The sequence below is a fragment of the Cydia amplana genome, chromosome 8 (assembly GCF_948474715.1).
Source record: "Cydia amplana chromosome 8, ilCydAmpl1.1, whole genome shotgun sequence".
Taxonomy (NCBI): domain Eukaryota; kingdom Metazoa; phylum Arthropoda; class Insecta; order Lepidoptera; family Tortricidae; genus Cydia; species Cydia amplana.
This window is the reverse complement of record NC_086076.1, coordinates 14,598,130-14,612,859: the sequence shown is the minus strand read 5'-3', so window position 1 is coordinate 14,612,859 and position 14,730 is coordinate 14,598,130. Positions and strand designations below refer to the sequence as shown.

The 14,730-nt window shown below is 36.7% G+C and overlaps 2 protein-coding genes across 2 annotated transcripts in view; one reads left to right on the top strand and one right to left on the bottom strand.

Moving 5' to 3' along the window:
* LOC134650479 (uncharacterized) overlaps positions 1-14,730 on the top strand; it is a 166,278-nt gene that overhangs the window by 84,663 nt on the left and 66,885 nt on the right. The gene's annotated exons all lie outside the window — the stretch shown is intronic.
* LOC134650480 (neuropeptide Y receptor type 2-like) overlaps positions 1-14,730 on the bottom strand; it is a 61,721-nt gene that overhangs the window by 21,034 nt on the left and 25,957 nt on the right. The window contains exons 2-3 of the mRNA XM_063505436.1: positions 6,545-6,642; positions 2,578-2,780 (exon numbers count right to left, since the gene is read on the bottom strand). Of these exons, the coding sequence (XP_063361506.1) occupies positions 2,578-2,780; positions 6,545-6,642 (301 nt within the window). The remainder of the gene's footprint in view (positions 1-2,577; positions 2,781-6,544; positions 6,643-14,730) is intronic.

Genomic DNA, 14,730 nt, shown 5'->3' with positions numbered 1-14,730 from the left:
TACAAATACAAATAGAAATAATTTATTAATAACGCCAAGTTACATGTCAGGTAGGTACATTCTATATCGAATTAAAAATAAATTGGAACATTTTTTATTTATTTAAATCTACACATTTAAATATAACAGTAAAAAATTTAAATTCTGACAAGAAAAATTATATAGTTCGTTCGTAGAACTCTTTTACTGAATAAAATGTATGACCAAGATGCCACTTGCGTAATCTAGCTTTGAAGACCACCACAGGTAGGTACTTTACCTCCCATGTGCCGCGATTTTTCAAATAGTTTACTCCGCGTTCCAGCATACGAGTGCTTAAAAACACTTCCGGAGCCGGGCGCCCCATTTCCAGTACAAAATGAACAATGATAAGTATTCTTGGCAGTGAACGTGTTAACTGTTGTCTGTCTCCGACGTGCCTACTACGCCAATAAAATGTGTTCCTTTGTTTTATGCGGCTTTTTGCCTGAGGAATTCCCTTAAGTCACATTTACACGTGCCCGAAATCTCAACCGCCTAAATCCAATAAGGAAAAACGAGTTACAGTTGTAGGTATCCCAGAAAATTGGCCAAGGTTGAGAAAGGTTTCAAGGGGCTGGACAAGTGAAATTTAATAAACCTTCCTCCTTCTTTACTTAACTGCTTTGCTCGTTTACTAGTGCACCATTCGAAGTTTCAAAATTTGATCTCAATTTGATATTAAGAAACAACATGCATGTAAGCGCTTTTTTTATTGTTGTAATATTTAATACGAGACATGCGATAATAAATAACATTAATAATAATAATATATGATTTTCTCAGTATGTTAATGCTGAATATATTATGTATAAATTGTATTTAGTATTATGATAACTATCAGGGATGTTGCGAATATCCGCATCCGCATCCGCAACCGCGGAACTTCCGCATTATTTTCAACATCCGCATCTGCATCCGCATCCGTATATAAACGATGCGGATTTAATGCGGATGCGGATGTGGAACAGGTCGGTACAGGAACGTCTTAGCATCGGCGTAAGTGCTAGACTGCTAGGTAATTTAGTCATTAGCCAATAAACCTATTAGAAATTAGCAGTCAAGCGTGAGTCGGACTTAATGTACGGAACCCTTGGAACGCGAGTCCGACTCGCACTTGGCCGGTTTTTTGAAATAAAAATTACTAAAATGTAATATTTGACGTTTTTATGTACCTATCATGACATCCGCATCCGCGGATGTGAGCCTTTAAAAATCCGCATCTGCATCCGCGGATGTCAAAAAATCGGCATCCGCAACATCCCTGATAGTTAAGATACAGGGCTGTTATTTTTTTTCACCAGCCATATTCTGCGTAGTGAATTTATAAGTCATAATTACTGAACAACTTGGACCAATGCCGAAAATGCGAAATAAAATTCGCTGTCCCATAGAAATTAGCGGTATTAAATCAGATCAGACGGAATGTACATTATGATTTATGAAACAGCCAGCCCAATATCCTGCGGGATAGCAATCAATCTTTGTGCATTCCGACAAGGTTCACGATGCCGCGCCGCACACGATACGCGTAGCGTCAAAGGGTGCATGCTGAGTTAATTATAACTGATTTTCATATTTGAGTAAAAGTGACAATAATATAGACTAGAGATGCCGCGAATAGTAGTTTTGGCCGAATACCGAATATTCGGCCCCTCTTTCGGCCGAAGCCCCGAATATTCGGCGACCGAATATTCGGCATAACATTTGTACATTTTGAGTCCATTTATAATGGTAACTGTTAGCCAACAATGCACAGCGTTTGCTAAGATTTATTTTTTGTTGCTCAGAACTAGTGAATATAGGCAGAGTCAATAAAATCGAACCCATGATAAAAATCAAACTATTAGTAACCAACAAATGCTCAAAAAAACAGTCTTTGTATATAACATCTTTCCAAAAAATATATTATTATTATTTATTATTATTCAGAGCCCACTGTGTCCCACTGCTGGGCAAAGGCCTCCCCCCTCTTCCTCCACTCGTCTCTATTTAGTGCAATATCTGGCCAGCCTCTCAAGAAGGAGTACAAGTTATCCCGCCATCGCCGACGAGGCCTCTCGGCTCCCCGGCAAAAAATAATTTTAAATATTTAATTTAGTGGTTTGCGGTTATTTTTATTGTGTAATTTATCTTTTTAGGTAGGTATGTGTAAGATATATTCTGTATTCGGCCGAATAGTAGGCAACATTCGGCCGAATACCAAATGTTGCCGAATATTCGTGGCATCTCTAATAATCTCTAGCAGCTTTCATATTGACGGTCACTGCGACGAGGTACAAAATGGTATATAGGTAAATAAAATTCCTTGACTGTACATTTTTGCATTCCAAACTTGTAAAATATACGAAACCATTATCATATGTATTGTATACTCTCTTTGATATGTACGCGTGTGAGCTGTGGTCACCTATAAGTGTCTAAGCATCTGTTAATGTTAAATGTCCTTGTTCCTATGTAATTGTGTAGATGTATTATCCGTTGGTGATCCTTAAATAAATAAAATAATTTAAAATAAAAAAATAAAATAAAACATTTTGAGCAAAGTAACTGACGCACCTGAAACGGTACAGCAAAGAGTCCAATAACGATGTCAGCAAGCGCCAAGTTCGCTATGTAGCAGTTGGTGACGCTCTGCATCCGTCTCGAGGTGGCGACCACCCACATCACGAGGAGGTTGCCAACGACGGCGAGCACCGATATCGAGCCGTACAGGAACGACAGGAGCACGATCATGCCCGTCGGCACGTCGTACAACGTTTCTGAAACGATAAAGACTTTAAAATTGTTTATTCTGCCACCCCCTATACCCCTTAATAGTGATTAAATCCGGGATAAAAGCAATCTGACAAGTGCGAATCGGATTCGCCCACCGAGGGTTACATTCAAATTTATCTTGTATTTTTTTTCACAAATTTATAGTTTTCTGATTTCTTCCTGTACTTGTAGTCTAAGACGATATTACTTGCCAAATTTCATAGTTCTAGGCTAGGTCAACGGGGAGTACCCTATTGAGTGTGTCGAAATATTTATACGTTTATTATGGCATAAACGGCCGTATTTTTTTTTTACGTTAACGTAGAAGTTAGATTTTTTTCACAGCTTGAAGTGACTAAAGACTGAGTAGGTATATGGTTTTAACTTCAACTCGATACCTTCACGCCTTCCCGAGATCTGACAGACATAAAGGTATTTGCAGACAGACAGACGGACGGACGCACGTGGACGGACAACAAAGTCATCCTATAAGGGTTCCGTTTTATCCTTTTGAGGTACGGTACCCTAAAAAACTATATATTCAAATTATCAGATAATGTAGGCACAATATAGGTAAGTAAGTGTAAATACAAGGTTTAGGTTAAGTACATAAATTAATGATAGGACCATGTTTGACTTCAAAAGTGCGAGATTACGTTGTTAATGGAAGTAAATTAGTTTGTTTACAGTATTAAAAAAAAAGTCTATACTATACAAAATAAAGCTTACCCTGTGCAATAACTAACTGAAAAATATCAATATACAATTTGTACAATATACATAGACTAGACCGTACACCGTTTTTTGTTAATGGACAGTATTTAATTGAAAAAAAGTTAAAAACTTCAATAGGTTTTGGAGCCATAGGGTGACTGCTATAGTTTAATTGGCCACTACATAGTAATTGGACACTCCTAACAAATCTGAGAGATACAAGCCAATTGAAGCCTTATTTTTAAGAGTGGCCAATTATTTTATGTAGTGGCCAATAACCAGTCACCCTATTTTGTCGAAGTAATGTCTACTGGCTGGGCAAACGTATGTAGATAAATGTAATCGTATGTAGATAAAAACCAATAAGAAATAAAATTAGTAAAATACAAAATGCAGTAACTACTCCTATTGAGTACTCCAATTAACTGACAAAATACATTGAAAACTGAAATTAACCGAGCAATAGCGAAGTATTATCACACAGGTTAAGCTGAATGTAATGAGGATTTGCCGTTGTCATCAAACTTTCCGGAAATAGAGTATTTCATTACATATGCAGAAGTGCCACAAAAGGAAGTCCTTGCGAAGCAACTAAAATTCCTCGTTATATGAGAGCATCCCACGGATTTAGCTGCCTGATAGTTTGAGAGCTTTTATTCCAGTTGGAACTTACCTATAAACCAAACAGGTTGTAAACCTTATGCCATGAGCTGGCGACTACCTATTTGGTTTTGTCTGTGGTTTTCTATTTTGTCAGTTTACTTGAACAAATGAATATATATGTCGTAGTCAGATCGTATAATCCGCCGTATTACATTACGGCTAGCCGTTTTCTAAAACAGGGGCGTTTTGAAATGCGGCGGTTCGACGATTAGCCGGATTGTCATTGCGATACGTTCTTCAATAAGGCGGCCCACGTTTAGCCGCATCGTAATACTATTTAGATTGTAGAGTGACCAGTTCTTTCGGTCGCCTACGTAACCGGAGTTTGAAAATGTTTGCAATTTAAGTTATTTTTACCATGGTCTCACCGCACTACATGTGTTTCTTTTTCAAAACATTTCTGGGCGGTTTGCCCTTCGGGCATCTGAAGCTACCTAACGAACCTAACCTACTTACCTACCTTCGCTTTTTTCCCCAAAGTGTTATGTTTTCACGGACATCTCACTAAATCAATAGGTAGGTAGGTTAGGTTCGTTAGGTAGCTTCAGATGCCCGAAGGGCAAACCGCCCAGAAATAGGAGCCCCGCGAAGCGGGGCTCCGTCTAGTTAAGTTGCGAAGGAAATGTTTTTTGAAAAGAAACAGTCCGACGAACTCCAGATTTGATGGACACTAGGGTGTTTAATTTTTCCGAATTTTCGATTTTCACCTGACTTTGCTCGAATTCTGGTTCTTCCTGATTAAAAAATATTATATACCAAAAAAAATTAAAATCGGCGAATATTTAGAGGTTGCACAACATCAACAAAGTTTTCTCAAATAACCAACAACTCTACATCGGAGGGTAGAAAATGGTTTAAGCGGCTACCATCAAAGCGGTGAGTAGTGTGATACTGAACCTTCTACATATAAATCAATTTTAAAATTAGTAGTTAACATGGATTTTGGTACTTGATAAATGTTCTAATTAAGATTTTTCAGATTTTCTACCTGTTTCCAAAGGAAAAGTGGTTTTATCGTGTTTTAGACGCAAAATTCAGTTTTTTCATTAGATTTTAGTATCAAATCATTATATTTTGTTATTAAAAAAAATTGTTAATTTTCACGCAATGTATGGGGTTCTCCCTCCACATTTTCAATTTGTGCAACCTTTAAACGTTAATCGATTATTATGAAAATTGAAATAGATAGTTTTTAGAGTGGGGAGACTCGATTGGTGAGCAAAGTCAGGAAAAATATCACAACTTTTTTTCTCCATACAAAAGTGAAACACCCTAATGGACACCCCAGCGTTTTTCATAGTTTGTTGTTATGTCAGGCAGCGCCACGAGTGTTAAAAATGGGAACTAAAAACTGACAAAGCGGCGGCTAATGACTCGCTGTATTACATTACGGCTAGCCGTGTTGAAGAACGTATGGCGCCGAATACATTCCGGCGGATTCTCATTCAGCCGCATTCAATCTGGCTAATCGTTAAACCGCCGCATTTCAAAACGCCCCTGTTTTAGAAAATGGCTAGCCGTAATGTAATACGGCGGATTATACGATCCGACTGCGACATATATATCGTTTTTCTGTCTGAACAAATAATGTTTTACTCTATTCAATCCTGGTAGAATTCCACTCAAAATAAAATGGCCCAGACAATGTTATGTAATCTAACGGCCACATAAAATAATACTGCAATATTAAATTGTCATGATTTTTAAATATTTATTTGATTATTTGGGTAATTTATAAGTTTAATGTGGCAACACTGGTGTTATATAGTGCTTCCTTCTCTGTGGTTGAAAATAAAAAAATAACAAAGGAGGGTACTTAAGATTAAGAATAATGTAAACGATTGGGCGTTGAATGGAGAAAAAGAAGTTTACATCACCTAGCCCGTAAGTGGGATTTTCGTCCCGAGAAGAAAATCTCACTTCCTGGCCAAGGCAAGACGTGAAACTTTAGACAAACCACGGGCGGTAATTCGTAAAGCCCCAGATCGCATATTTATGGCCCTCACCGGTTCGGGCCACAAACACCTGTGATCTGGGGCATTTACGAATTCACCTCCCTAGGTATATAATGTAACTAATGTACTATAACGGTTGACGGACGAGGTTGTGGACGGTTTGTGAACAGTAGTTATAAGAAGATTACTCCTGGTAAATTCATGTTGGATAAATAAATCATCATAGTAAAATAATTGGTGAGTTTTGTTTCAAAACAGCCTATATATAGCAATATTGTGCAGCTCAGGTGACGTCATAAATTTGCTCTGTCATTCAAGGAACAAGAGAACACAATCTTGGCAATTGTAAAATTTACGACTTTCATGTTAAAGGTTAAATAAATATAGCATCCTCATAAAGTTAGTTAATATAGTTAAGTAAATACTAAGGTACTAACCCAGCGTAGTGTTTAGTGTGCCATTTTGACTTAAGTACTCTTCGAATAAAATGCTTCTCGGCCAGTCCGCGTCGTCATCTTGAGAAGAAGTGGTTGTACTGTAACAAAAATCATCAATTAAAAACTAGTACAAATAATTAGGTATATTACATTTTTAAAAATTAGTCATTTTGTCTATTTGCATATTTTAGCTGCTGTTGTGTATCTATTAGGGTTTTTTTTGTTATATGTTTTCAAACAGATCTATGTTCTAATCTGATACCGAAAATTAGGTACCTATCAGGTTCTCACAAAAAAAAACACGCAGTCTATTTAATGTAAGGGCCGATTTACTAAAAGAACCCGATTAATAGTGAAAATGAGTCTCTAGAACCGTAACAAACAGAGAGCTGAAATTTCTATCGCCACTATGACAAAAAAGTTAATATTTATTACACCATGTTAATATTTATTACAAGCCTAGACACAATTTGGTAGCAATCATTTAAAGAATGACGAGTCACGAGTGCCTAGGTATATACATTATTTTGGTCGATATCAAATAAATAAGTTTGTATTACCTGTTTGTTTAAGGAAATCCTGCCAAAATATACATTCTTTCTTTTATCGTTTCTTTAATGTTTTACGATCGCGCTTTCACCGGGGTAAGCAACATTATAGATTTGGTGAGTTTATAAACAGTGCTAAAAATGTTTAAGTAGTCCATTTTGAGTATGGGATAAAACTGCTTTTAAATTGTTTACACATACCTAGTGACAAATCATAATAAGGTACAAAATTGGTATTAGTACGAACTATTTTTTTTTCTGGTATACGTAATCAATATCAAACTTTAAATAACCAGAATCTTTGCAATATTTTGATTGTTTTGTAACTCAATATGCCCGTTATTTGCACTGACTTAATATAAAAGAAATAGACACACAAAGCAGAACAAAAACGTCAAGAAATGTGGATCCCAATGACGTTTCGCACCATTTGCATTGATGATAAAAACGCTTACGTAAATTTTGAGTCAAGATAAATGTTTCGTACAGAAAAGAGCTTAATGTCGTAAGCATTAAGTGTCAAATTTGCAAACATAAGTACCAACACTGTTAAAAAATTTAGTCCGATGGCACTAAACGTAACGTATTTACGTCAAACAACGTCAAATGAGAATAATGAACGAATGGAGTCACTTTGGTACACTTTAATATGTATTACTGTACAGGAAAACCAATTGAAGTAATAAATAAAACAAATTTAATTTAATCGGGAGCTCAAATAAAATTAATTCGTGGTTCAAATTCAAACAAATTAAATTTTTAATTCGTAAGTATACGTCTTTAAATACTAATTTCCTTGAAATAAATTCTACTTATTAAATAACTGTGTATTTAAGATCTACATTTACTCATAGCACGGGTGCACGGGGACATTTAGATATTGATTGGATTTTTTTTATGAAGTCTACCTATACTTTATAAAAAAAATCCGGTGGTTGTCACTGTGTTCCGACAGGTTTAGCATTTACAGTTAGTCGATATAAGCCCTTATTGGTGGTGTATATGTCGGAAACAGGGAAATGGGCCGAACACACAAGTGCCATTTTGCCTTGTTTAAAACTGCATCACCCCTATCTCTTGCTATAATTAAATAGCAGTCCACTTTGCACGTCGCATAGGTTTTCATGGAAATCTTGAATTTAAACATAATATTATTTCTTATGAATTCCATATAAAAATATAAAAAAATTGACCTCACATCGACTCATTAGATTTTTGTTCCTTGACATCCCTTCTTTGGTACTAACAAATTAATTTATTCAAAACCATAAAATTACCACCAGATTACATAAATTATGTAATGCTATCCAAAGAACTAACCGAAAGAAATACATTCCATCCTTTTTCCTTGTTTTATCATTGTTATTTTTACATATTTTAACGGCACATTTCGTAATTGTTGACAACTTCACATTTGAGCGTTTCAAACAAGACTAAACGAAAAAGTAATGCATGATCTGTTTTGACATCACTTTTGTGGGGCCATTTTTGGCGGCTGATTGGATATCCAGTTCTTTATACTATATCAATGGTTATTTGCCATTGTTGGCTAACAACTACAATTGTATGTAGCCTACATGTTCAAACATACTACCTAAATAATTACCGTATATATACCTAAATAATTACCGTAGTATTATATAGGTAATGTTCTAAATCATATTACAAATAGGTTCATCAATCAGGGTTAAATTAATTGCGTCATCATCGGCAAGCAAACTATAGGTGTCAAATATTTGGAAAGTCCGGGAATTGTTAATAATGTCATTAAACGTCACTGCAATTAAACTGTGTCATCGTATATCGTCGTCTAGTTTCCACAACATAAGCTTTATTAAGTTTATACTATCGGGCTCGTTCAAAATTACATATGTAAGAATAAGAATAAGAATAAGAATAATATTTATTAAAAGAAAAACCTTATTAATAATACATATGTTAAATTTGTATGCGATAAATGAATATAAAACTTCTAAAGGTCTCTGCCCACTACACCGTATCATACGTACCATGACCGTGCTATGAACGTATCAAGCACGGAATGTAACGCGACACGGACTACTATGCCCACTACACCGTGTCCACATCGTTTCATATCCGTGCATAACGGGTTTAGTGACCGTAGTAACTGTGTATCATCCCCGTAGCATCCGCATATCATCCCCGTAGCATCCGCCTATAATCCCCGTAGTATCAGCGTTCATACCCGGCGTTACCGTATTTGTATAATATAGTTTCATCTGTGTTTTCGCCTGAGCCAGACTTTTAGGAAGAGCAATCGAATACTTTTGACAAAAAAAATATTTAAATTGTTTAAAAATTCGTATTTTCGGACTATTACTTTTTGTCATCCAATTTATTATTCAAATTAACGTGCGTGTTAAACGTGTCAGTTTTAGAAGACTGACAGTTTTAGACTGGCAAGAGCGAGCAAATAAATATGGCAACGCGTTTATAACGGGCTTAGAACGGTCACCATACGCGGTTATAACCCGTATGCTCACCGTTTCGCCGCCTGCACGCACCGTTCTAGCAACGTTGCCTGCCATGCACGGAGCGTTTCGGCACCGGCAAAATATCCTCGCCGACAAATTTTGACGGTCCGTGCATGGCACGCTACGGGTATGGTCGGTGTCGGAACGGGCTAGTGGGCATAGTCTCATACTTTTTAATACAAAGATATTTTTTTGCCTGACACGTTCATAGCACGGTCATGGTATGATACGGTGTAGTGGGCAGAGACCTTAATGTATGTATACCGTATATGATACACCAACAACTCCAACAATGCCATCGTATTCAAAGTTGAAGAACAGGTGTAAATCTAATCTTCAAACAACACTCAGCAACGAATGTTTGACGCCTCTGTATCCTTTATATGTATAACACGACGCTTAAATTAACCTCTTTAGACACTAATTCGACGCGTGTGAGTGAATACAGATCAGTTAAATCACCGTGAGACAGTCTCGACACATACATATGCAATACCTAAATATCTGATCATAATAAGCACCTTAAGAGTCATTATTTATAATTTCTTATCATTATCAAATTATCATGCAGCATCAGCTCTAAAAAAAATCTTAATACATTTAAAAAGGTAGAGTTCACTAGAATAATTCCCTTAAAAGACATTATCAAAGTATTATCGGCTATTGTTCCATCCATTATGACTTAATGCTCAAAGTAATCGACGGGATTTTCATAATATAAGCTAGCAAAGAGAATGGCAAAATACAATTCAGCCAAAGCCTCAGAAAATCTATAAAAGCTTGGTTTTATTATACCGATCATTTACAAGTTTGCATAGAGGGATCGCCTATTACGAAAAATTGTTACGGATCGTGAGCATGGATTTATGCCAGTTCAATGCTAAATATATACCTGGAAAGCAATCAAAATAAAAGTCCTGGAGGCCGACTATAGGTACTTATACTTTGCGATGTCTATTGTCGCCTTTTTTAGGCTAAGAAGCGATATCAATCATGTTATTATCGTATTTAGAACAACAAATTTGTAACTCGATCCGTCTTAGGACATGCACGCATGGATATTGTTTGTTACACATATAAGGGAAGAAAGTTTGCCAAAAGTCTAGTTGTATTGGCAACTATTTTTCTATGGTACTTAATGCAAAGTTAGAATTCTCATTTCGTAGGTATGTTCTGTTATTGAGACATAGCGTAAAATGTGCCTAGTTTACTCCAAATTGCTCCAGAATTCCACATTGTACATCTTTGTATCTGAGGATTCTGAGGAGTTGTCCACCAAGTTTCCGCTTAGCTTCCTCTAATTCAGAGAAAACGACGACTCTTCCACCATACGTGACCGCACCACGCATTCAGCTCATTATCACATCATCACAATTTCAAGAGCCTGGCTCTTATCGGTGGAGTAATCGCCATTCCGTTCTTCTCTCTGCCACTATTTTGAGCTCCTGATACGTCACTACACTGATTTTCTCTGTAGCTTGTTCCAAAAACGCACGTCTCGGCCTTCCTCTGCCTCTCTTTTTTTCTATTCTTCCTTCAACTATGCCGTATCAGGTGCCCCAATGTGCCCAATGTTTCCCCTTCTGTTTTCAATCGTTTTTAGCAAGGTTCTCTTTTCACCTACCAAATCTAATACTTCCGTATTTGTTTTCCTCTCTTTCCAGCTTATATCTTCCCTTCTTCTCCATGTCCACATTTCAAAAGCGTTCAATCTGTCCCTTATTCGGTTACTCGTAAATAAACTCATTAGCAGGCTTTTACAAAGCCCGTCTGCCAAACTTTTGACTGATGTCGCATTATGTACTCAGTACGTCAAGTGATATTGATATATGGTTAAAGCCAACTCAAGTAGCGGCTCGCCCTCAGACATATAAAAACGCGGTAAAAACCGCACCCCATAAAGCTAGCAAGTCATAACCTAATGAACAAACCTACATGGGATAGGTAGTTCCTCACTATTATAGCCTATTTATAGATTTGCTTTGGCGTGACGTAATATGACTATCAATTACCTAATGTCAAACCTGGTTTTTGGAGAGGAGGACACAGCGGAAGGTTTCTGTCTTCTTAGGAGTCAAATTGGGAAATATTTCTATGTTACCGCCAACTGAGTGTGTTAAAAATTAATTATAAATAAAACTTAGCAAACTCTGTTTTTTATTTCTTACTACCTAACAGAAGATAGGGACAAACGATTATCAACGGCTAGTTAAATTATCAGAGACAAAGTTTTGGTGGTTATAAAGGCATATATAGTTAGGTACTTACGAGAACCGCTCGATCTTTCGTATTTCTGACAAACGAAGTTTAAGTCAGAGGCTCTAGTTTCTTTCGGCCAATTTCTCGATCCAGCCCGAACAGCATGATAATAGCAGCTCTAATAGTTATAGCTCAAGGCCGGATTTAGACTTGTAAGTTTCTAATAACGTAAAATTGATGTTTCAAACGCTAATTAAATTTGTCAAAGCTTTGGCGGATGCAATGTACTCGTATTTATGGTGAGAGCCCTACATTTTCCCGGACAGATGGCCTAGCCAAGTGATGATCGTTGATAGACAACGATAATCGAAATAATGTACTTACAGAAATAATCACGTAACTTTTCGTACGATGTGCGATTGTCATCTTAGCTAGACCGTCAGCTGTTAACACTGAATTCTAATTTAGGGTCTAATAGAGGGTCGTTAACGCTCATTAGGAAAGTTCGTTCGTTAAGTAACGGTCGTTAAGTAGAATGACAAAACATTAAAAAAAAAGTACAGCACAGTGACAACACAAATAAAATTGAAGGTTTTTACTGAAAATAATATTTGTGTTTTATGTTTTCCGTAATCAACACATTTCGTTTGCAGAAAAGATAAAGAAAAGTTGTGTTTGAATAAGGCTTAGGTGCAAGAGCCGTTGGTCTGACAAGTACATTGATATGTAGGTAACTAATTAAGATGCCAGCCAGTAACTACGTAATTGTAGCAGCTGATATAATAGTGAATATACAGGGTGTTTCCTTTAAAAGGAGCAATAAATAAAACAGTAGGCTATGCTTCTCAAACTGACCAATATTTGTTCAGCAACTTTTAAAAATAGCTTATTTTTTATTCTTATTACACTTTAAAGTTTATTCTTAGGCGCAATGTATTGCAAATTTTGTTTCGTTTAAAGCGTGACAAGCAACTGATGTCAGCGTACATTGAAGGCAATATTTATTTTGTATGAAAAAGAGGAAGTCTAAAGGATTCATAATTTTTAAAAGTTGTTTAACAAACGTTTTATAGTTTAAGGAGTACAATATATGTTTTAATTATTTGCTCGTGTTACAGGCAACACCCGATATATACTGGTCACTTGAGCCCGATTCTGATTTAAAAACTTGTTACGGTTTTGGTCTTATTTGGATACGACCTTGATAATCGCTCACGCTCATTGATGGATGCGAAATGAAGTGTAAGTTGTGCGTAAGATGCGCGCCAATTACCAACACTATCGTCAAGATCGTATCAAAACCGGCTCAAAAAACAAAATACCTAAATATAAATTAGAATCGACCTCCTGGCCTCGTAGACAACATGCCAGACGTTAACGCTACGTAGCATCGAAGCGGAACTGTCACTGTCACACTAATATGGACGAGTGATAGAGAGACACAAATCGATTCGATAGCGAAGCGCATCGTCACCTTGGCTAGGCCGTCTGAGGGCCTACCGCGAACCACGTTCGACCTGTTGCATCTCTGTCGCACTTGTAAATTCGTACGTAAGTGTGACAGGGAGGCAACACGTCGAACGTGGTTCGCGGTAGGCCCTCTGGTTCCTTTAATCGTGCATTAGAAATGTAAATAAATGGAACAGCTAGAGACACAACTGGGTATGTAATGTTTACCTTAGATATCGCGGCAGACGATATCTTTGAATATTTACGGCGCGATGTAGCTTCGTTTTCTATTTGCTTCGGCAATCGGCATAATTAAAATAAACGTAGCCGAATTTATGGATGAACTTAACTGCTGTTTACATGGTTTACTGTCTGAGTCCCAATAATGTATTGCTAGTTTCGTAGATGAGACTAGAAGATAGATAAATACTTTAGTGTGAAATAATAATGATCGTGTTCATTAAAAAAAGCGGCCAAGTGCGAGTCGGACTCGCCCATGAAGGGTTCCGTATTTAGGCGATTTATGACGTATAAAAAAAAACTACTTACTAGATCTCGTTCAAACCAATTTTCGGTGGAAGTTTACATGGTAATGTACATCATATATTTTTTTTAGTTTTATCATTCTCTTATTTTAGAAGTTACAGGGGGGGGGACACACATTTTACCACTTTGGAAGTGTCTCTCGCGCAAACTATTCAGTTTAGAAAAAAATGATATTAGAAACCTCAATATCATTTTTGAAGACCTATCCATAGATACCCCACACGTATGGGTTTGATGAAAAAAAAAATTTTGAGTTTCAGTTCGAAGTATGGAGAACCCCAAAAATTTATTGTTTTTTTTCTATTTTTGTGTGAAAATCTTAATGCGGTTCACAGAATACATCTACTTACCAAGTTTCAACAGTATAGTTCTTATAGTTTCGGAGAAAAGTGGCTGTGACATACGGACGGACAGACAGACGGACAGACGGACAGACAGACAGACAGACAGACATGACGAATCTATAAGGGTTCCGTTTTTTGCCATTTGGCTACGGAACCCTAAAAACTAACTTAACCATATACAATTTATATTTAAGTTTCTAGAATAAATGTTACCTTATATAAAGGAGGCTGTTAAACACTAGAGAATAATAAACTTAACTAAATAAAATAAAATTTAAACTAAAAACGAATACTAAATAAAATTAGAATAAATCATAAAAATTGGACCCCTAGGGCTTGAAGATTAGATTTTGCTTACATACATTCACCGAGAATAACTGTCGGAGTAACATAAGGATTCTTTGTTGAAGATAATAAGGAAAACGTGCGGAACCCACTGTCCGAAATCATTGTTCGATATTGCTAGAGATATTTGGCTGTTAACCTTTTCGACGCCGTGTCAAACACAAAAGCTGTCACGCTGACGCCACGTCACCGAAGTGTCAAAACTGAAATTGAACTTGATGCATATGTAGGTCTATGTTGCTCTGTGGTATGTGACCGAT